The sequence below is a fragment of the Thamnophis elegans genome, chromosome 3 (assembly GCF_009769535.1).
Source record: "Thamnophis elegans isolate rThaEle1 chromosome 3, rThaEle1.pri, whole genome shotgun sequence".
Taxonomy (NCBI): domain Eukaryota; kingdom Metazoa; phylum Chordata; class Lepidosauria; order Squamata; family Colubridae; genus Thamnophis; species Thamnophis elegans.
Window position 1 is genome coordinate 45,523,612 of NC_045543.1, and position 24,309 is coordinate 45,547,920.

The 24,309-nt window shown below is 40.4% G+C and overlaps 2 protein-coding genes across 3 annotated transcripts in view; one reads left to right on the plus strand and one right to left on the minus strand.

Annotated features, from left to right (window-relative positions):
• Positions 1-3,453: 3,453 nt before the first annotated feature.
• On the plus strand, positions 3,454-22,142 carry TSTD2 (thiosulfate sulfurtransferase like domain containing 2). Its single transcript, XM_032213173.1, has 10 exons — positions 3,454-3,590; positions 5,776-5,981; positions 6,822-7,129; positions 8,650-8,758; positions 10,341-10,466; positions 11,672-11,777; positions 12,642-12,760; positions 15,071-15,229; positions 18,854-18,992; positions 20,087-22,142. Exons 2-10 carry the CDS (start codon positions 5,793-5,795, stop codon positions 20,314-20,316), a joined length of 1,485 nt encoding a protein of 494 aa, XP_032069064.1. The 5' UTR covers positions 3,454-3,590; positions 5,776-5,792; the 3' UTR covers positions 20,317-22,142.
• Positions 20,780-24,309, minus strand: part of TMOD1 (tropomodulin 1) — a 41,436-nt gene continuing 37,906 nt past the window's right edge. For both annotated transcript variants that reach the window (XM_032213174.1, XM_032213175.1), the window contains one exon: positions 20,780-22,622. In XM_032213174.1, coding sequence (XP_032069065.1) covers positions 22,558-22,622 — 65 coding nt within the window. In that variant the 3' untranslated portion in view covers positions 20,780-22,557. The remainder of the gene's footprint in view (positions 22,623-24,309) is intronic.

A 24,309-nucleotide genomic window follows, 5' to 3' on the forward strand; every position in this document is an offset into this window, starting at 1 on the left:
GCTTTAAGTTTGTTGTGTAACATGCTATTATAGCTTATTTGAGAAACAGTTTAGCATTAATAGGTCAAAATGAAGAACTTGTATGGTTGCAATCATGATTATGCTTGTTTGAAGAGTCATTTGATACAAATTCTGGGATTATTACATGCCAACCCAAAAAATGCTGCCACTTTAACTTACTCCTCCTCCATTTGTATGCTACAGTTTCTTTCGCCTGCTATTTGAGTTTTCTGATAATGAAATTTATACATTAAACTTGTCATGGTTACAAGCTCTGCAATTTCCCCCCTCCTCTGATCAATCTTGTCCAATTCTCTCAGAGACACCCTAAGCAAGTTCCAGCACTTTTCTTGGCAAGATTATTTAGAAGTGCTTTGCCATTGCCTTCTTCCTAGGGCTGAGAAATTAAAGCTTTCTGAACATTTTTTTTTGTCTCTTAACCACTGAGTTCTTTTTGTTTCTCCTCCCCCCCCCCATTTATATTTAGGGAACTTACAGGATTCATCACCTTAATTGTTTCTACTACCTTTTCTATCTCCTTACTCCAGCTACAGTATATCTTTTAGGAGTTCAAAATGTAATTTTTTGTGTTACAGTGCAGGTGGTTTTGCAGATCATACAAAATTCTGTTCATTTCTTGAAGAGTAGAAATTATTTTCTTTCCTTGAGGCCCAAATACATTGAACCCTCCCTCCCCTCCATTTATCTTATTCCTTGTTTAGATAGTTGCTCAAATGTGAGGTTTGAACATTCTTTCTGATGAAGTAGCTTAGTTGATATCCTTATATAATACCGTTTTATTTCCTTCTCAATTTGTTTCTTCAAGCAAATTTGCATTTTGAATAATTTTGTCTTTCATAGGAACTTGAGAAATGTTTTTCTGGTGTCTCTGAGTGTATCTTTGTCACTTAGATAAGACGGGCTGTATAGAAATGGGATTAATAAATACACAAGTAAATATGACTTACCTTAGGTATTTTATTCTAGAGGTCTTCATCAATTATTTAATTCTCATTGCTTGAGGAGTGCTAAGGCTCACGTATTAATACAAATGCACTATGAAGGATATTAAAAGAAGCATAATCCTGTATAGTTCCAATCTTATCTGCATCTATTGAGATAGACATAGCTCTGTGGCAGACTTATTACCAGACACAAGGATTGTGACTTATATTTTCTATGTGCATATTAATATGCTATCCCAATGACATTTGGCTTCCTAATGTCACACAAACACCTTAGACCACAGCAAACTAGATTAAACAAGAGTGGATGAAACCTACACATTCAGCTCTTTGGACTACATGGACATGTTCATGGAGTTTTCCTGAAAATATACTCAAATTATTCTGGATTTCTTTGTTCTGAGGGAACAGTAGTGTTGTTAAAAATATATACATACCATCAGTACGTTGGTGATATTCAGCTATATAGGATACCTCTGCTCTGGGCCAAGCAGATGATGCTATAGAAATGTTTTCCAGGGCCTGGACGCTGTCTGAACCTGAATAGGAAAATCTGGTTTATAACACGTCTGAGTGCGGTTGGTTTTAAACCACCTGTATCTGGTGATTTGAGATCTTTAATTCTGACTGGGGTGACACAGTTGGTGTGCAATCTGGAATTCTCTGGGACTCTTGGGTCCTGTTCAAAGGCATGAGGGCCTTTGTACATCATATGCTCCAGCTGCACCCTTTCCTAGATAGGGGGTACTGTTCAGTCACTCATGCCTTAGTCATCTCCCAATTGAACCATTTCAATGAACTCTACATGTGACTCCCATGAAGAATAGTTAGAAGCTACATTTGGTCCAGAAAATAGCAGCAGCATGGCAGTAGTGTATAGAGGTGGGGTGCACCTTAACAACCAGTTCGCTGGGTGTGAGCGTGCATGCATGTGCGCCTCTTTGGGGCTGAAACAGAGGTTCAAACATGCAGTTAATTAACTCAGCCAGCTCTGGTGAGTACACCAGGCACAGCATGGAACTCAGCTGGGCAGCCTGGGCAGGGGGGGAACGAGCTGGAAAGTTAGTAATAAATGGAAAGGATAGCGCAAGGGTGGGTGGGCAGGCCCAGCCAGTGATCACAACTACCGGTTTGCCCAAATCAGTCCAATCAGGCACTGGGCCACCACTGGTAGTGGGCGCACTTTACATCTGTGTAAAATCATTGTAGACTTCTGGCTAAGGGGGTGCATGCTTAAACGGTGTAGGGTTTCCTGCCTAGGCAGGGAGTTGGACTAGAAGACCTCCAAGGTCCCTTCCAACTCTATTATTCTATTTTTATTTTAACATCATTCTAGAAATTGAGGGCAGTCACAGAAAAAGCCCCTTCCTAGTCCATATAAATGAGAAAATGTAAAAGACAGGACCTGAAGCATGCCCTCCCCTCCCTATGGGAGCATGTGGGAGTACAGATGTACTTGGTAGAAAATGATCCCACGAGGGATCTTGTCCCTGTAGAGCCATAAAGGTGAGAACTGCCACCTTGAATTGCACCTGGAACCCTACTGGAAACAAGTACACAGTGTTGTTACACAGACAAACCAACATGTACTATACTTGCACTGCTGCACTCTGGATGAACAAAAGCTTCCAGATAATCTTCAAGGGCAGAGTAGAGTTTGTAGCATTAGTTCACAACAGAACAAACCAGCAGAGTTGGAATGATCCTTGTAGGTGACCCTACATCATTTCTGACACATGGCAGTCCAGTCTCTTCTTGAAAACTTCCAGATATGAAGTTCCCACAACTTTTGAAGGCAAGCTGTTCCATCAAGAAGTGACTGAGTGAGTATGAGCACGGCCTCCTAATCCAAGAATAAGCATGATTTGTATTTCATGCCTCCTAATCACTACAAAACTTTTAAAATTAAAATGCTTCCATATTTTAGTTCTCTAAAATCTCAATACTAGCTGTGCTCAAAGGGGAAGATTACCCACTCAAAGGTGCTGGCTGTATGAAATATTTATTTGAAACGGTCCCAAGTACTACTCCAGAATAGTTACTGAGGCAGACACACAGGCAGACACACAAAGAGAAGTCTTCTATGGGTGGGCTTAAAAAAAAATCTTAGAAATCCTTGAAGAAAATCCTTTGGGTGAAAGAAGAAGGCAACATAATTCTAGTTTTAAGTGAAAATTTCACCTATTAACATTGGGAGTATCACTGTACTCTAGTTAAAGGGAGATGGGTCGTTAAGAAAAGAAGGAAAGGTAAGGAAAGAAAGGGGGAGAGGGAGAGAGAGAGAGAGTTTCAATGGGCTGGAAAATGTAACTTCCTCTGTGGTCTTGTCAAGCTAACCGGGTTGATAAAGTGCCGGACTGTCATTCTTACTGGCTTTCATTCCCAGTATTACAAACTATTTCATATGCTTCCTTGCAGTCCTGTCTAAAAAGGCTGAGAATTGCAGGCAGTCCCTCAAGCGAAGTGTTTCCAGGAGGAGGCGGAGTAAAGGCTTAAGGGACCCAGCCGCCAGCCATGCTCTCGCTTCGAAGAGACAGTCAGCCAATTCAGCAGCCGGCCAAGGAAGCGAAGAAGGAGCGACTGAACAGGACTGGGAGGGTCCGCGCACCGATCTCGCGTCTCGAGGTAAAACAAAATAAAAGCGGGGTGTGGGGGGGGGCGCAACTGGAGGAGAGCGGGAAGAAGAAGAAACGGAGGCAGGAATCTAGCGGGGTTGTATGCCAAGGAAACCCCAAGACGAAGAAGCACAGCCCAGAAGGCGATTGCCCTGGTTTGGTTCTTAATGGCTCCTATTGAATTGAACGGGACACACACAAGTCAATCGTTTGCAGTTGGGAGAAAGTCCAAAACTTGTACCCCGCCCCTTCCTTTTGCTTTTTTTTCCTTCTTCCCCTCTAAATCAAGGATCCACTAGCTACGAATCTAATTCGGGATATGCGCCTTCGCGGTTAACTTTCTTGACCAGTTGACTAGCAAAAGTCGTGCACACGTGTCGCCTAAAATGGATCTCTTAGCCCAGGTAACACGGCGCTTTTCCTGGTGACTTTAAAGAGATGTGGACTTCAATTTCCAGAAGGCTGCCTGGGGATTTCTGGCAGGGGACATTCACACGTTTTAAAGTTGCCGAGATTGAGAAAACGGAATCGGTAGCTAATAGACCCTTTCCAAAAGTTGCATCTGATGTAGAAAGCCACAGATCACAAAAACTTGGTGTTTAAGTGAAACTGGGTGCAGGAGTCTGAAAAGGGTTTTCTACCCTCCTAACTTATTTTTGCTGCCATAAACCACGGTAATACAGTCCTCCTACACAGTGTTGGCAATACAGTGTGGTGATGATCATGTGACAGGAATTCTTCATATATGTGAGGTGGGGAGGGGCTTTACCAGTCTAATAAATAAATTCGAGGCATTAATGAACATACTCCTAAAATAGCCATAAAAAGGAAGGCATTGTGGCCATACAGTTTTTATTTCTGCGTTACAGAAGAGTTTGGTTGAATCTTTCAAATTAAAATTTGAATTGGGACTTCATGATTCTTAGTACTTTCATTCTTAGCTGCTTACACTGTAATTTGAATTCTAGAAATGAACTCATTGGATGGTATTTTGTGGTCACACCATAGGTGCTGAAGGAACTAAAGAAACTGCTTAAAAGGCTAAAGATGGCTTTGCCAGATATTCAGAGGTTCAGGAAGATCCCAAAGGAGAGGAAAAGTGCAAGTGTAAAAAGAAATTGCTCTGGTTTACATGCAGCTACTCTTAAGTGTGTTCCCTAGCATCCGCAAATGCAATGAGATAAACTCTGCTTTAACATTCAGAATTGCCATTCACTTTCATTCACTGGGCCTATACTGCATGGTAGCGTAAAATAGTATTTGATAGTTGGTACATATTCCTTGACTTACAATCATTTGTTCCTGTTGTACATCATATGCGCCAGCTGCACCCTTTCCTAGATAGGGGGTACTGTTCAGTCACTCATGCCTTAGTCATCTCCCAATTGAACCATTTCAATGAACTCTACATGGGCTCCCTTGAAGAATAGCTAGAAGCTACATTTGGTCCAGAAAACAGCAGCAACATGGCAGCAGTGTATAGAGGTGGACTGCACTTACCTTAACAACCAGTTCGCTGGTTGTGAGCATGCACACACAAGAAAAGAAGAACTAGAGAAAAGCACTAGGGGGGACATGACAGCAGTATCCCAGTTGTTGAGAGGCTGCCACAAAGAAGGGGTCAATTAATTTTCCAAAGCACCAGAGAGCAGGACAAGAAACAATGGATGGAAACTAATTAAGGAGAGAAGCAACCTGGAATTAAGGAAAAATTTCCTAACAGGGGAAGTGGAACAGCTTTCCTTCAGTCATTGTGGGTGCTTCCTCAATGGAGGTTTTAAGAGACTGGACAGCCACTTTTCTGAAATAGTATAGAATCTCCTGCTTGAGCGGGGTGGGGGTGGGGGGGTGGACTAGAAGATCTCCAAGCTCTTCCAGCTCTAGTCTGATTCTGATCATGTGACTAGGGGATGTTGCAATGATTGTAAGTGTGAAAAATGTGCATAAACCACTTTTTTCAGCGCGTTTGTAACCCTGAATGGTCACTAAATGAATTGTTGCAAGTCAATTCGTTGTTGCAAGGACTACCTGTAGGTAGATTCTGCTGATTTGTAATCAGGCAGCTCTGAAGCTAATTCCAGTTCCAGTGTTAAGACCTGGTGTGGAAAGGCTCATGCAGGTCTATTCCTCTTTTTTTCTGTTTGGTTTTGTTTTCCTTGCATAACAAACCCCTATTTTGGAACGCTCTTCCTTAGGGCACTGAGAAAAACGTATGCCTGGCTGCTGTGACATAGAAATGATCTCTTTGCCGTTGTCTGATGGAGATGATGCAGTGGGAGTTTGCATCTTAACCTCTGCAGATCTTGAGTTGAAAGAGCACCTTCCTTTCTCGCCCAGAAGCCATCTCAAGACCAAAGTAAACTGCAGTGCCAAAAAGAAATATGCCTCTGCAAAGAAGAAGGTACTTGGCTTTTTGCTAACTATTCATCAGTGTCTATTACCTGTGAAAAAAATGGTTGTGTGGCCGAGTTTCTTCATACCACTTGTACTCCAATCATAAATGGTCATTCTTGCCTGCACAGAAGGAAATCTCTTAGTCTCTTAGTCTCTTAGAATTGGGTTCTTCACCGTTTTTCCAACCAAATGTGTTTATCTGGTTTTGCTAGTGATGTCATATGTGGATCTAACACTAATTAAGTTAATTGGACAACATCAAAACTATATGCATTTGTGAAGCAATACAACCCAAAAGCTTACAATCTATATTTGCTTAGTCAGCATTCTGCTGTCTGTCCTGTAGATTTTGAGTCTGAGACCTCCCTGTAGACCAGGGGTGTCAAACTCAAGGCCCGGGGTCCGGATCAGGCCCGGGGGTGGTGGTGCTTAGCTCTGGCCCACAGGGCTGCCCTGGAAACAGCAAAAGACTGGCCCACAGTTCCTCTGCCAGTGAAAATGGGTTCTCTAGCTCTGTTTTTGGCTGCGATGGCCTCCTGCAACCCTCTGCCAGCAAAAACAACTTTGTTTTTGCTGGCAGAGGGTTGCAAGAGGCCATCGCAGCCAAAAATGGAGCTCGAGAGCCCGTTTTCACTGGCAGAGCATTCGGGCCACCACATGCGCCTCCAACATGAGTGATGTCGAGCTGGCCATGCCCCCCCCCCCAGCCATACCCTCCCTCTGTCCCCCCCGAGGTCAAACACAACCCTGATGCGGCCCTCAATGAAATTAAGTTTGACACCCCTGCTGTAGGTGATATAGGCACTGCTCTTAAATTTCTCTTTGCCTCCTTTGCTGTTGTTTGCAGGCATTTGCTCTCTTTGTGAAAGCTAAGGAACTGGAAGTGGACATGCCTACTTGCCAAAGGGAAGCTTCCTGGAGATGCTGCCAACAGACTTTCAAAGATCTGACTGGCATTCACAGACATGTGGCTTCTCAACATTCAGGCGACGTTGGGCAACAAGCATCGGTGATCTTAAAGCAGATGGCCGGCATCGGAATTAACCCTGCTTCTGTGGATGAAATGTCTAGGCCCAACAAGATTCCAGACAGAAACCAAGAAGTGAACTACAAGCTCCCGGATATAAGCCACATTGATACTAATGAAATGAAAAGGTAAGAAATAATTATCTTTACCTTGAGTCAATCTGAATCTGTTCACTTTCTTCTGTCTTTACTCACCCACTTCCTAATGATTGATGATCTTCTGCTTTGCTCGTGATTATCACTCATCTGTCATCTAGAAAGCCTCTGATCACTGAGAGACTGATGATCTTCTGTCTATGATTGAAGAGCAGTTCCATGTTCTTGGAAATTATCACTGCCACCAAAGGACTTTGATTGATCTCCTGTTTAAATGCCCTTGTCCTCCAGTTAGTTTAGTTGTCATGACTAGGTTTTTAACATATCTCATTTATACCTCTTTATGTTCCTTAAAGAAACTATTTTTTTTTAAACTTAAAATGTAATGGATGATTATAAAGGATTAGAGGTGGTTTTTTGAATTGAGTTTGATAAGTGATTACAAAACTTAACATGTAACATTTGGTATGTAATTAAGAATTGGATATCTACAGCCTGATATGTGTTTAATGAACTTCAGCTTCCTCATTTAAGGAAGGAGAAATAGAGACCGGAGAATGGAAGCAGGGCAGGAATAGGCCCTTCTTAAGGTCTCCCTGGTGTAATCAGGTTACCACCCATTGCAAGGTCTTTATCAATATCTCAGAGACAAAGTCCGGTAGAGGAGGGGCTCTGGGAAAGTGAGGACCAACAAAATGGTTTGACCTGAAGGGTGAACTGCACAATTTTCTTGTCTTTTTAAAAACTTGGAACATGACAACAACTCAATCCATCATTCTCATTAATACTTTGCCTATATACGAGTGACTACGGTAGTCCTTGACGTAGGATCACAGTTGAGCCCAAAATTTCTGTTGCTAAGTGAGAAAGATGTTAAGTGAATTTTTCCTCATCTTATGACCATTCTTACCAAAGATGTTAAGTGAATCACTGCCGTTGTTAAGTCAGTAACACGGTGGTTAAGTGAATCTGGCTTCTCCATTGACTTTGCTTGTCAGAAGGTCACAAAAGGTAATCACATGATCCCAGGACACTGCAAGTGCCGTAAATATGAACCAATTGCCAAGGGCCTGAATTTTGATCATGTGATGTTCCAACAGTGGTCATAAGTCACTTTTTTTCAGTGCCATTGTAACTTCGAACAGTCACTAAACAAGCTGTTATAAGTTGAGGACTACCTGTATTCTATTTTTTTTCCTCCCAAGTTCTGTGTGTCTGTAATCATAATCCTTGTAATCAGTGTTTGTGACTCGCTGCAAAAGTCTGCAAGTAGGTATGAGAAGAACAGGCAAAATGTTTCAAAGGGAAGTGTGTGTATATGTGTTCGTGCATGTAAATACAGTTTTGCAAAAGAAAATGCTACCCAAGCAAAAAAAAAATTAAAAATGCAATGCTTATGACATGGCTTTTTTCATTGCATCAATCAAGAGGCAAGACACAAAATCAAAAGTAGTCACAAGGCAAGAATCTAGCACCAAGCTGTTAAGGGGATTGTACATTTAGTCATGCCAAACTAGACTTTTGACACTGAGTCTTCCTTCCTCTCTTTTCAGTGAAGTTGGGGAAGTTTTGCTATACTATTGCTACTGCGAGGTGGCAGATCCTATGGGACTTTGTGTGTGGCAGAAGGCTTTATGTCAGCATCTGCAACTAACTGGCAAGGTAAATGATTCAACACTATCTCCTCTTTGAAATAACTCTTCTATCATTTGAATTTTAACTGAGATTTTGACAGCAATTTTGGACATGCTGATTCATCTCTTGTTCACATCCAGACATTATGTAAGAAACAGGTTCACAGTCTTTTCTGGCCCTGTATTTTACCTAAACCAGTCGTTCCCAACCTTTTTTTGGCCATGCCACACCTAAGCATCTTTAAAATCCTGAAATCCCCCACGTATAATTCTTACTTTACTCAGAAAGTGAGTTCTACTTACACGGGGGAAGCCTAAAAGGCCATTAACTTGGTTTAAACAAGGTTCAAATTGCCCCCATTAAAAATCAAATTGCCCCCCTGTAGGGCCTGGGCCTCACGTTGGGAACCACTGGTCTAAACAAATAAATAAATAATCAAGATGTCAAGGCATTTCCTGCAAGATCTTGCAGGATTTCAGCAGCTGTCAAAATTTTGCTGGATTTTTGCAACTTTAAAAATATGGTTTCCTTTTTCAGAGTGAACATTCAGCGATGTTTGCTGGGCACCATTAAGCCATGCCCTGATTGACTCATGGGTATTATTTTGCTGCCTCAAAACAAGTGTATTAGTGGATGGGAAGGGAGTTCTTTTTGTTTTTTTAAAAGTGTTTCCTGCAATCAGGCTCTGAAGCAAAAAGCAGCCAGCATCTCCAACACAGATACAGAGCAGGTTTCATTAGACAATCCCAAAATAATTCTTAAGAATATATTAAGCCTCTCCCTTTTTTGATGTCGTCTTTGGTTTGGATTAAATTTAGATGCAGTTGAACAGGAACAAATTGTAGGTTGTGCATAATTGAAATGTGCATACTTTCTTGAGGGTAAATCGTAGGGAATTCTTTTAGGATCCCTTCTGAAGTAGTTCTTGAGTTACAACCACAATTGAGCCCAGCGTTTATCTTTCTAAGTGAAACATTTGTTAAGTGAGTTTTACAACCTTTCTTGCAACAGTTGTTAAGTGAATTGTTGCAGTTGTAAAGTTGGTATCACGGTTGTTAAGTGAAGCTGGCTTTCCCATTGACTTTATTTGTCAGAAGGTGACAAAAGGGGATCACAAGACCCCACCCTGGGAGACTGCAACCATCATAAATATGAATCAGTTGCCAAGCATTTAAATTTTGATCACGTGACCATGGGGATGCTGCAACGGTTGTAAGTATGAAAAATGATTGTAAGTGCTGTTTTTCAGTGCTGTTGTAACTAAATGAACTGTTGTAAGTCAAAAACAACCTGTAGATAGCAATAGCAATAAGACTTATATATGCTTATAAGCTTATAAGACTTATACACACTTCACAGTGCTTTACAGCCCTCTCTAAGCAGTTTACAGAGTCAGCATTAGCCCCCAACAATCTGGGTCCTCATTTTACCCATCTTGGAAGGATGGAAGGCCGAATGGAACCTTGAGCCTGGTGGGTTTTGAACTGCCAAATTGCAGGCAGCTGACAGTCAACAGAAGTAACTTGCAGTACTGCATTCTAACCACTGTGCCACAGTGGCTCTTGGTTGCAAATTTTGTAATGACTCTCTCTTCCTGCTTGGCTTCTAGGTGCGAATTGCTTCAGAAGGAATTAATGGAACTGTAGGTGGGAGCAGGACGTTTACTAACCTATATGTGGATGCAATGCTGTCTCACCCCCTCTTCCAAGGCATTTTGACAAAGGAAGATTTCAAGGTGAGAGATAGCCAAAGCAATCTGACTGCCTTGTGACCCAACAATGACCATTTTTTTTCTTCCCCAAAAATTTTGCGTTGTGAAATTTTTTCTGCTGTATGAAGATACAGTTCTCCCAGGTCCTATAGCGATGTCAAAATAAATCCCATCTGTTTTCTTCAATAATTTCAGGTCCACATCTGGGTCCTTTACCCCACTGATTGTATGAGGTTAGCAACCCAGAAAAAGTGCTCCTTGGGTGAGAATAGAATATTGTAACTTTGAATGTATACTAATTGGCATACATTAAAATTAAATTGCATTGCATACAGCTCTCATGTATGTTTATCTACATTATATAGTTATATTGTTTATATACATTATGAGTTGAGAATTATATCAAGTCCAAGGGCTGGATATATTTCTATAGTGTAATATGCTAAGAGGCTGATGCCAGCAGGTGGAGTTTTGGGGAAGGGAACTACTGCTATCTGACCACATATGTTCTTACCATTGAGGTATATATATGTAGCCTTTGGCTCCATGTATGATTTATTTCATCTTGTGTGATGAAATGGAGGAGGCCAATGATCTCCCTCTTCCTTTTCCTGGGTAGACAATTATTCTTCATCTTCAAGAAAGCAACAGAGAGTATCTCCCATCTTCTCCTGCATGGATAAGGGCTACGTAGGAAATAAGGACCTAAAGTTTAGTTTTGCTTGTAGGTGTTCTGTTGGATCACTCCTGTGTGCTCCTGCTGGTTTCACCCACTCCACACCCTACCTTGGCAAAAAGGAGGAGCCAGCCAAACTGTGCTTAGATAATTTCGTTTGGAATGAATGCACATTTAGCTTATCAAGGCAGGAAAGTTACTTGACAGCTTAGTGGACTGTGCTAGGTCTCCAAGGCAATTGTGCCCTTTAGTAAAGCACTTTAAATGTCTTCACTTTGAGTGTCTTCACTCTCAAACAGGATGATTAAATTATTTAGAAAATCAAACCTTGTAAAACTTTATTCAAGAGGGTTGCTTCTAAATCTTTTTGACTAAATTAAGCCTGAGGTGGACTTCATAACCACTGTTTTTCTCACCTTTGATTTCCAGGGGACTGAGGCAGATGAGAGGGGAGGAGATGATGGGGCAGAGAAAATTATTGTCTGTCTTAAGCCAACATGGAAACTAATGTTTCTTGCAACTACTTCTTGGTTTCCTTCCCTTGATTCCTTAGACCAGTGCAGGAGGAAGCCACTGTTTCCCAGATCTTCGAATTGGTGTGTTTGAAGAAATAGTGCCTATGGGAATTCACCCAGAAAAAATCTCTTACAAAGAAACTGGTATGGAACTGATCATAGATGATCAGGGTTTTTTTTTATTTTTATGTTGAGGGTTGAATTCTCCCAGAGTACAGGTAATCCTCGGCTTACAACAGTTCATTTAGTGACCATTTGAAGTTCAACAGAAAAAAGTGACTTATAACCACTTTTCACAGTGACAATCATTGTAGCATCCTCATGGGTCACATGATTAAAATTCAGACCCTCGGCAACTGATTCATATTTGTGACAGTAGCAGTGTCCTAGGATCATGTGATCACTTTTTGTGACCCTCTGACAAGCAAAGTCAATGGGGAAGCCAGATAGTAACTTAACTGCAACGATTCACATAACAATTGTGGAAAGAAAGGTTGTAAAATGTAGACAAAACTCACTTAACAACTGTGTCTCTTAGCATCAGAAATTTTGGACTCAGTTGTGATTGTTAAGTTGAGGTCTACCTGTAATTTTTTGGGAAAACAAATGTGCTGTGAAAAATTGAATAAAAGTATAAAGTGGGTGTGGCCACTATATTGTCTCTCTCTTCTTCCTACCCTTTTATTTTCCATCCTCTTTCCTCCCAGCCAAAGAGCTGACATGGGGAACTCAGAACATTTTTGCTGGAAATCCAAACTGATCCCTTTTGTAACTAAGCCAATTGTGCTTTACAAGAATCAAACGGTAGGGAGTAATCTCAAGGAACAAAAAACAGCAGCTGCAAAGCCGGATTAAACTCATGTTTGAAGTCTACTATACAATTATTTAGGGGGAAAAAAACCTTTCTGGGATAAAGTAGGATTTGCTGAGTAGGGTTGTGTGTGTTAAATATGCAAATTTGGCTCACTGCAGTGACTTAGTTTCTTAATGTCTTTGAATTCTTTGTAGGAATCCGTTTGGCTCCAAAGGAGTTTCATGCAGAAATAGAGAAATATCTTTCTCAGGGTCATAATGCCCAGATGGACACAATTTTGCTGGACTGCAGGAACTTCTATGAAAGTAAAATAGTAGGTAGCCTTAATTTGGTTGTGTTGTTGTTTCCTCCATTGGATTTACACACCTGAGATTGTTTGAATACATAATAGGAACTGGGTGTTTGTATGGCACATACATGTCCATGTTAAGAGGCTTTTAAACACCAATTCAGTAGTACATTGCCTGTTCCCTGTTCCTCCTCCTGTCACACCTGCCCCAACTTAGATTCTTAGGAAAGAAAAACTCACGACTTCATTTGATTGAAGTGATATTCTTTTACTAAAGTTAAGTGGTGGCAACGAAAGTAAGGCTAGATTTGAGTATTCCCTTGCAAAAGGTTACAATTTTCCCCTATCCCTGGCCCTCTCCACAGTGTCAAATAGCATCCCAGTTTGATGTTTGGGGAACCGTTTTGAAGCTGGGCACTTCTTAAAGTAATTTCACATTCCATTCCCAGACCAGGTATCTTTGGAGGCTGCTTTATTCTGGTTTGACACATCTCGTCCCTGTCAGCTTGTCTCCCTCCCCAAGTTCATTTGTCTTCTTCTCTCCAGCCCAAGTTCTCCCAAATTCCTTTCCATCCCCCATCGGTTTATAGCAGGATGCCAATAAAGTGAAGCAGCTGAAAATGGCAGACCTGACACCTCCCTTTTGTTTAAACTTTGAGATGCATAATTTGTCTTTTAAAAGTTGGGTTTTTATATAATCTTGAAGATGGAAGACAAGATAGTTACAGCTTTGTAGATGACACCATGTTGAAAAGATTGGCTAACTCTTTACAGGGCAAAACAAAATTCCCTTCAGAGGTCTGAATGCTGAGTCATATGCAGCAGTAGTGATGGTGAGATGTGCATGTGGTAGGAAAAAATTAATTAATTAATTAATTAAAAATTAATACAAAATTGGGGAGACCAGGTGGGGAACAGTGTATGTGAGCTGCATATGGGAATACCAGTAGACCCTCGGTGTTATATAGCAATTAAAATGACCAGCATAATCTTGAACTGCATTAATTATAGCATTGTGTGCAGACCATGATAGCTGAGTGCTGCATGGAACAATGCATTAGTTAAACCACAGTTAGAATACTATTGTAAGTCTCTAATGTTGGGAAAGTGGAAGGAAAGGGGATGAACATCAGCAAGGAGGATGGATTTGATTACAACAGCAATATATGGACTGCTGGAAGACTGGAATGGTGAGATCATCCTAGAGAAAATCTGCCTATATCAGGCCTGTCAAACTAGCAGCCGCAGGCCGCATAAAGCCCACATAGGCCACACCCACCCAGATTCGCAAAGGCAAAAACATCCTAATACGTCACAATACGGCCCACAATGCGATTGGGTTTGACATTCCTGGCCTATGTATTCACTACCAACTGGATGGCACACATCAGTTGAATACTATGCCTGGTTCAGGGGTTAGATTTTGGGAGAGATTTGGGGCAGTTCTGGCCTTGGAGGAGAGCTATCAGAATACTGAAAGGTATTACTTCTTCGGCATGAATACTGCAGAAGCCATCCTGAGCTGCATGGTGAGATAATAATAAGTGTGTGGTCAGCAATTAGTACTGGAAATTAGCATCACTTAGGTAACCCTGATGACAGAGATAAACCTTCAGGTGACCTTAACAAATCCCTAAAAGAATGCAAATGACCAGCTGTCTGCAAGGAGTATAAATCCTTCCATTCCTCACCATTAAGTCAGAGCTGAGGAAGCTTCTTGAATGAGAAGTGAAACATCTTCAAAGAAAAACCAGAAAGTCCAATTGCCTCTTGAAAAAGCACCTTTGGGACATTAGCACTGGAACTATCAAAATATCAGGCTTTAGCCTACAGGCGGGACTGGAACTTTATATTCAGTCCAGCTCATCTGTACTCTGTTGAAATTAATTCTGAATTATGTACTCAAGATGATACAGTGTGAATGTTCTTCTAAATGAATCGTGCTTGTGGCCTACAAATGTCTAAATGGAAGAGCCAGTGGACCTGTGTTGAAACTGGGGAAAAGAAAGAGCCAACAGGTTTAAAATGAATGTGTTGGTTGAATGTTTGGATATATTTTTATGAGAATTTGCTGATAAACAATGGAACCCCTTGCCTAGAACAATAGTGGCTTTTTCCTAAGTGGAGTTTTTCAGCCAGGGCCTAGATGGCTGTTTGTCAGGGATGCACTGAGTAGGAGAATGGACTGATTGGGTGGCCTGTAATATCCTTCCAACTCATTCTTTCTATGTTCTGAAGAAATCCAGCAGTGAGACAACAGGGTACCATAATATCTGCATTTGTTGCTGATTTTATCTTTTAATATCACAGTTAAGTTTTTTTTTTTAATTGCAGGGGCATTTCCAAGGCTGTCTGGCTCCCAACATTAGGAAGTTCAGCTATTTCCCTATCTACATAGATGAGAATTTGGACCTTTTCAGGGGCAAGCGCATCCTGATGTACTGCACGGGAGGAATCCGCTGTGAGCGGGGCTCAGCCTACCTCAGGTCTAAGGTGAGTCACCTCAGGGGAGAGGACTTGACCTGGAATTGGACAGATGTGGAACGCAGCAGGATTTGCACAAGCACTCAATTTCCCTGGCAAATCTAATAGGTCCAATCTTCTGGCAGTTACATAATGCTGAACAAAGTCAGACTCTAGATAACCACAAATTAACCTGCACAAAATGGCCTGAAATATTTAAACTAATTAAGTGTTCAAAAAGAGCCTGGAAGAGAATACCTGCTCTTTCACAACCTGTAATGGATGAATCATTGCAGTTTAGATAAAGATCAAAGTTACCCTTTAATAATTTTGTGAACCCAACTGTGCATTAAACAGACACCTTTGTTCAGTGCAGAAAAAAACAAATGGAACAAATCTTGCTCTTGCTGCAAAATGTATTCTGCATATGGCCATTCTACGGAGGAGCAAACAGCTCAATCAGACCCCAGAATGTTATGTAAAAGATAGTATAATGTAGCATCACCCAGCCTTCTTTGATGTAATACAGAATTTACCTTCGTTACAGTTGGGTGACCTAGAAGACTTTGTAGCCCATTCATTGGGTTCTTATCTAATGTAGTGACTAAGAATTTCTCTGCTCAAGAGGACGCAAGTTCTTGATGGGCAATTCAGCTTCCTACTTGTTGGCACACTTTCCAATGATGTAATGAGCCGGGAATGTTTCAGGGCCTTTTTTATGTTTTTTTTTTTTGGGGGGGGGGGGCTGTTGGGGGTTGGAGAGAGGATGTTTAAGAATAGAAATGGGAGTTTTATATCATGGAGATCTTGTGCACCCCAGTCTTCCCTTTCTCTTTAGATAGGAGAGGCGGGAAGGAGCTTGATTCAGAAATCTTTGTAATTAAGAGCCAGCCTGTTCCGGCAGTTTTGTCACCTTGTTCAGCCTTAGTATTTTGTTATCATTCCCTGGGTCAGAAAAAATGAGTTCTTCAAAACAAATTCAGATGTAACTACATGGCTATACATTGCCCACACTGACAGAGCAGTGTTGTCCTATTTAGCCCTCGGTCTTAACTCCTGGAAATTGCCTGGACAAGTCCCTGCAGTTTTCTTGGCAAAATGCTGGAGGTTAGTTATTTGCCTGTTTCCTAGTTGTGAGAGAGAGGGACTCGCCCCAAAATCACCTGGTCACCTAAGGTGAGACTATAGTTCATGCTGTTCCAGTTTCTAGCTTGGTGCCTTAATCACTGCGTCAGACTGGCTCCCTTTGTAATTCTGTAAATTGTAGTCTACACATCTAGAGCAGCCTTGCTCTAGAGCAGGGGTGTCAAACTCAATTTCATTGAGGGCCGCATCAGGGTTGTGTTTGACCTCGGGGGTGGGGTGTGTGTGTGGCCGGGGTAGGTGTGGGCAGCTCAACATCAGTCATGTCAGGGACACCTGTGGTGGACAAGTGCTAAGGCAGGATTTCCCTCAGACTCTTCCTCCTCATTATATCCTTCCTTCCTTCCTTCCCTCCCTCCCTCCTTCCCTCCCTCCCTCCTTCCTTCCTTTTATTCTTTTTCCTTCCCTCTTCATTCTCCTTTCTTCTTTCCTTCTTTTTCCTTCCTTGCTCTCTTCCTCTCTCTTTCCTTCTTCTTTTTTTTTTCCTCTTTCCCTTTCTCCTTTCCTGTCTCTTCTTGGATGCTCAAATACAAAAGTGGAAACATTTATCCTTTTGTTTGTTTTGCTAGCCCTCTGCCAGTGAAAAGCAAAGGAGTGCCCTGTGGTGCCTCTGCCAGCGAAAATGGAACTCCTCCGTTTTTGCTGGCCAAGGCACCGTGGGCCGGTCCTTCGCTGTTTCCAGGGCGGACCAGATCTAAGCACCCCGCGGGCTGCATTTGGCCCACAGGCCTTCAGTTTGAGGCCTCTGTGCTCATAGGGCTAGCATGATTCTAGAGATTAGTTTTTAGGATATTGAACAGGTTGGCTTCTGCTATTAGTTGATATAGAATCCAATACTTCTCTGTCTTTGTTGAAAAAGAAGAAAAACGTAGAAAATTCATGTCTTGCTTGGTTTATATGTTTTCATGAAATAAATCTTTTTTTATAGACAATAGAGGGATATGGCTTACAATTAGGCTGGCACGCATTTATTTGGGAAGGGAAAAACAAATCACTCATATTTTTAGAGACATCAAGTGAGAGATGCTCCGCTATATGCCTGGGGGGAAATCAAGAAAAACCATTATATTAAAATTCCAATCTGGCTATCAACTATGGAGCCAATGATATACCCCAACCTACTAGATTTAAATAAGATAATAAGATACAAAGAGTTACTAGGTGAGCAAGTCCAACCGAGAGCTAAAATGTCAAGGAATAGAGATAGACTGGTGGTCATACCTGCAAATTTGGACAAGGTACAAAAAAGACCAAGAACAATATGGCTTTTACAAGGAACAACAAGAATTGGATAAAATAATACAAGAGATTGAGGAAAAAATGATAACCAAAACATAACTATCTCCTGAGTTTTAAAATGGAGGAAGAAACAGTCAAAGAGACCATGATAACCTGAGCAAATTTTTTGGGTTATAATATTGAATTAGCACTCTGGGAAACATTATGGGAGAAAAATTATAAATTAACAATGTCGGCAGGCTATAAAAAACATTTATACAAAATGTTTTATCGTTGGCATTTACACCCGGCAAGATTGGTGAGAATGTTTCCAAATAGATCGGAGGAATCCTGGAGATGTAACTAATAAAGGTACATTCTACCCAGAGGTGGTTTGCCAATATTTTTACTAGCAGTTTGGGCGCGCCCCTGCGTGCACTCTGTGCTACGCTTCTGCACATGCACAGAAGCGTCTGGGCAGGTGGGTGGAGCTTCCTGCTGTCGCTACCGATCTGGGCCGAACCGGCAGCAACCTACCTCTGATTCTACCATATGTGGTGGACCTGTCCAAAAGCCAGGAAATATTTTATCAAAATAAAGAAATGGTTAGAGGAAATTACAGGACAAAAAAAATGAGTTGAAACCGAAACTATTTCTGTTAGGCATAAGAGAAAACCTATGTAAAAAAATTCAATACATTATACTCCATATAATAACCACGGCTAGAATTAAATTTGCTCAGAACTGGAAACAAGATAACATTCCCTCCAATGCAATGATAATAAAAAAGGTGGTTGATTGTGCAGAGATGGACAGGTTAACCATGGAACTAAAAGATAGAGAAGAAACGGAATATTATATGATCTGAAAAACATGGTATGATTGGCTAGAAAATAAATGTAAAAACCTTACATAAAGATTATTCAAGAGCTATATTAAAGTGGAAAGATATTGTATATATTTGTGAATATTGATATAATTTAAAGCAAAAGGGTAGTATGGATTTATATGGATAATTAGATAATATATAGAATAACAATGTATACAATTGGAAAGAAATAAAATTGAAATATTCACTATGTAACTATGAGGGATACTGATACTGGTGGAAATGTGGTGTAAAGGATGAAATATATTCAATAAAAATATTTTTTTTAAAAAAGAAATCTTTCGTAACAAAATACAGCAAAGTCCATGTGTTCTGATAACGAAACTAGTTGTAGATTGTAGAACCTTTTGTTGGCTATTCAGAATTTCTAAAACTATATTGGGTGTGGTGTTGCTTTCAACCAGGGTGTATGCACAGAAGTGTATCATCTCAAAGGTGGTATCCACAAGTACCTAGAAGAATTTCCTGATGGATTCTACAAAGGAAAACTTTTTGTTTTTGATGAACGTTATGCCATTTCCTCAAACAGTGACGTCATTTCAGGTAAAGTATGCTCTTTCCAGTCTGAGTGGTGCCTTTGCTGTATGCATCTTGTAAGCCAGTAGTTTCCAAAGTACTATAGGAGGACTCTCTCCTGCTTAGCCTCCTTCAATTAGCTGCCCTTTGTATGAAGAGCAAGATGGCTGGGCCTAATGAGAGGCTGTAGTCTAATTCATCTAGTTGGGGGGAAATTATTTGGACGTACCAAGGGTTTTTTCCTTTATACTTAGGACTTTTTTAAAAAGGAGAGTCTGACTCGCTGCCCATATCCTTTACATACATGTCAACTAACTATGGCTTGGTCAGATACATGTCAACTAACTATGGCTTGGTCAGTCACAATTAAAACCCAGAATGAACATACTGTACCTCATAAGTCGCACACTGCTCTTCCCCCAAGTGTTTTAAGATGTTGAGTTTGGACCAGAGAAATTCAAGTTCAGATATCTGCCCTTCTTCCATCATTGGAAGATGGAAGACAAGCCATACTATTTTAACTGATTTGCATTTACAAGGTTGTGTTTGTAGGAATATAGTAATCTTCAGTTTAATAGACTGAGTTTAATGGACTTCAGACAATGGACATTTGTTTTACTTGTTCTTGAATACCATTTAAGGTGAATTTGCTAAACTGAGGTTTTATTGCCATTTTTAAAAAATTATGTAACTACACAAATGATGTATAATGATACAGATTGCCTATATTCAGATTTAACAGATGTTTGGATTTAATACATGCCCCCTCCTTCTGAATAGTCCATTAAATTAAGGGCTGGCTGTAAAAGGAGGAGCCTTTCATGACAAGCATGAGCATGCAGAATAATTATGGGGCTTAAATGCAGTACATAATATGGAATGTTTGGTTTAGGCTAAATGTGCTGTGTGATCCCAACCACTGTGCTCATAAAGCACAATTTATGACTTAGCTGTCCCAACTAATGCCAATCCATTGTGGCTTACTGAATAAACCAAGGATAGTAATTGGTAGCTGTGTGAACCCAATCATACTCTGCCTAAGATCATCGGAAAAATAGGGCAGCAGTAACCCTAAATAACTGCTTCCCTAACCAATCTAAGCTTGCTTTCCTCCCCTCCAGCTTGCCGTTACTGTGGGACACTCTGGGACCAGTATCGTCTTTGCTCTACCCAGCCCTGCCGTCAACTTGTCCTGACATGCCAGCAATGCCGACAAAAAGGGCTTACAGCCTGTTGTCCTCTCTGCCAGGAGAAAGGTCTTGCACTGGCTTCAGCACCTTCAGGACAAACCTTCAAGGAGGAGTGTGAATGTACGGAGACCCGGCAACGGATACCGATGGAATGCATTTGACAACCCCTGAAGTTATACTCCCTTCGTGATTGCATGAGATGCCGGTTCTGAGATGTGTTTTAATGGGATTTGAGGGACTTACTTATGTGGGGCAGTTGAGCAGCTAGCTCTTCAGTTCTAGCTGCAGTCAAAATTTCAGTGTGTGATTGGATTCCTCTCAGAAGAAATTGAATGGAGGAGAAAGATTTGACCACATTTAGAGTCTTCCACCAAGACAGCTTGAGATTCTAACATGTGATGCTTTAGGACGGCCTAATTTACAAACAATAAAAAAATAGAAAAAATGGATCTCAACTCAACAGGGAAGGCTGTAATGCATTCACCATTAATTTTAACAAGTTGCATAAATTCTGTGGCAGTTATGAATGCTGCTGACTAGCGGTAACAGAACTAATGGGATATCATCTGTTGACTGTGAGTCGGGCTGTATTGCAGAGTTAGACAAGCTTTTTCATCTTGAGGATTACACTTTGGGCCATAGGAATTAGGGTTGCTAATACTATATAATTAGAGTAAGAGAAGTTCAACGTTTTGATCCATTTTCAGGAGTGTTAGGGACAGAAGAATCAGGTGCTCTTTTTGCTCTTTAATTCCTGTAAAACAAGTCAAGCTTGCCCCAGTTTTAGGGAAGAGATGTTTCAGAGTTTAAAGGGCATGTTGAATATCTAAAATATCTCCTACCTGTAAATAGAAGGAAGCTTTATGTATACCGCCTTAAATTGCAGAGATAATAATAATAATAATAACAACAACAACAATAATGATGATGATGATGTCATCCTTTTTGCTTTAAATCCTCCAATCTTTCTTCAGATGAACAATGAGTCCAAAGATTAAAGCTATTCCTGTTCTTGGATGCTCGCCATTTTGAATCATTATAGGTTCTAATGATAGTATGAGCATCAATGGAAATACCCATGTCCCTTTAGCTGCAGAATTCTCATCTCCATTTGGGGAGGGCAGAATATAACACTGTCAAGTGGGAGACACAAAAGCAAATGGTACCCTCTTTTGGCAAGAGAGAGGCAAAATCATATTTGTATGGCTTCAATTTTCAGCCATTGCCTGCAGAAAGTAAGGAAAGTCACCCTCTGTCGAAGTGCAGAAGACTTGTGCAGTGAGGAGAAGTATCCCCATCAACAGTGTAGGGAGATTGGCAAATCTTGCCTAGGTACTAAAATTATTCTGCTCTTGCAGAGCAAATGGATTGGAATGAATCCAGAACCTCAAATAAAGCTTTCAAGCATTATATCCAATGCAGCTTTTTGCAAAAGCATGTCAGATCAGGGAGATAGTGATGAGATAGTGAAATAGAAACATAATACAAAAATAAACATTCACTTCACAAGCATAAAGAGGCCTGGCACACCCTTGTGTGATTTATCAGATTTAATCTATATTTTAACTTCAGTTCTTCAGGAAAATTAGAAATAACCAACATCCCATTCAGCAGCTGCCTTTCTTGTAACTATTGCTTAGGGCAGTGTTTCTCAACCTTGACAGCTTTCAGACTGGTGGACTTCAACTCCCAGAATTCCCCAGCCAGCATTCTTAAAATTGCCATGGTTGAGGAAACCCTAGCTTAGGGAAACAGTGGCCTTACATATTTTTGTGCTTGAGGGCTGTGAGCTACTTTAAGTATAATAGATGGTTCTAATGCTCAGTTGCAATTTAGGATTCTGGATGTTGCTGGCTAATTGCAATTCTCAAGTCTTTAAAAGTGATTATGTATATCGGGATGATAAAAATGCTGTCCGATTAGCAGAATCTTTCTAATTCTTTCAAGATGAAAATAAAGTATTTTTTTAACATTTCTGTTACATTTACAGAGCAGCATTGCATATTTTTATTGTTCCTATCTACTCATGCATATCAGAGCACCCGCGCGTGCATGCACGCACGCCCACACACAAACACACACACAAATAAATTGATACAAAACCTAGGCTGTGATCTAACTATAACTTAAAGCTGTTCCCGAGCCATGATATCTTTCATTAGAATTCAAAATTGCACCTTATGGTTGACAGGCTAAAACTTTGGATTACTCTTTAAAAATAAAGATGTTATATTCTACAAATTGATAATGAAGACCTTTGCCTATAATAACTAATTTAAAATTTTCATGTGCAAGGGTGTTCGTACAAAAAACAAGCTGCATAAAATCACCGCACAGTTGCTCTGCTTCCGTAAGCCTTCATAAACCAGTGCAAGCTTAAGGACGCATCTCCACAACCAAAACTACACCCCAGTTCGACACTTGGGAAGGATGGGTCCCGTCAGGTCTGCAAGTCGTCTTTTTCTCACTGAGGAAAAAAAACGCAGTTGAGGTCAGGATACATTTCTTATATATAGAAATGGGGCAGTCCATAAATACTCTAAATTCCTGAATTACAAGACCATTGGAGAGAAGGACAAGTAACCCTGGGTGTAAACAATTAGAATACTAAAACCTCAAATCTTTGAACAAACCTCTCCAATTTAATGTTGGATATTTAAAGAGAAAATCAAATGTCTGAAAACACTGTAACCTAGGCTGACTTAATTGGCTGGGCTCCTTTGTAGGCCACTCCTTTTGTCATGGCTAATCAATTTTCTTTGAAAATATATTTTTGTGAAGTACTAAGGACTATTACATCCTTTTCCCCAAGATTGAAACTGGAATTCCTAGAATTCTAAAAAGTCAATTTAACAGTGCAATGCTATAGCTATCAAATCAGAAGTAATCCTTATGTTAACCAAACTAACAAGCAAATATGCACAAGACTACACCCTCTGTCTAGAGCAGGTGCTTTCAAATTTTCAGGATGTAGAACCTGTTCATTAAAAAAAACAAACCCAATCCCTGATTAAAAGAGGTTCTGCATGTCAAGTGGCAAGACCTGCCTTATTGATTGTTACTACTTATGCCCCTGAAGAGCATTGAGGTGGGAGCAGATGATCAACTGTATTCAAAGTTTAATTTTTCTCCCTTTATTCCTTGCAGAGTTTTTTTTACCTCATAAGTTCCACAAAACTCAGTCCTTGCAGAACCCATTTTGAAAAACCCTGGCCTAGTATATGTAACTGTCCATTGCAATTAGAGTAAGAAGAAAACCAGACTTTGCAATGTTTGTTTTACCCCTTCTCTCTCCATCCAAATTTCTGCAGAAATTAGTTCCAATTGGATTCTTAATTAAGTAACTCTGGGTGCAATTTCCCACTTATGATTCTTTGGGAAAAAGCAACTCTAGTTAGAAGAGTTGCAACTGAATGGAAATGGTACAAAAGACAGCTCAAGTTTAGGGTTGAAACAATCAACAGTGTGATTTTTTTTTCATTGTGGAAGATCCAAAACATGAGAATAAACATTTAAAAAATCTTCACCTAGTTGGAAAAATCAAGTTGAAGTAGCTCTTCACAAAACAGACACACTAGGTGTTTTTTCCTGACAAAAATAAGTGCTGCCCTGTTTTTATCAGAGTGAATTGCTGCCATTACAATAAAGGCAACCCTAGTGTAGAAATGAGCTTTAAGAGAGTATGATGTCTGGAGAACATCATCTAACCTCATCTGGCTTAGTCCTGGTTGAACAGTAATTTGTAGTTACACAAGAAGTCAAGATTTTCCAATATTTGTGCGCTGGAGTTTGTAATCTATCTGTATATTCTTTATATATGCTGGGCTTGCGCTGAATACCTTTGGAATTGTCTACATTGTAGACTCTACACTGAGGAAGGTTATATTTAAGCAACTAATGTTCCCAGCTGAAATCACATGATATTCAATGGCAAAAGTCGATCGCATAAGTTAAGCAGAAGGCAAAGGAAGAGCAAGGACAGAATGAAAGAGTGAGTCACAATCATTCAACCATGAAGATAGAAGGAATTTTCCTTCCATTAAGAGAGCTGTTTCTGAAGAATAAAAGGACATCCTAGAGAAATCTATGAAGAGAAGTGGAAGGGACAGTCAGAACCAAATGGAATAGCAGAGAAGCACTACTAGTTCCCAATC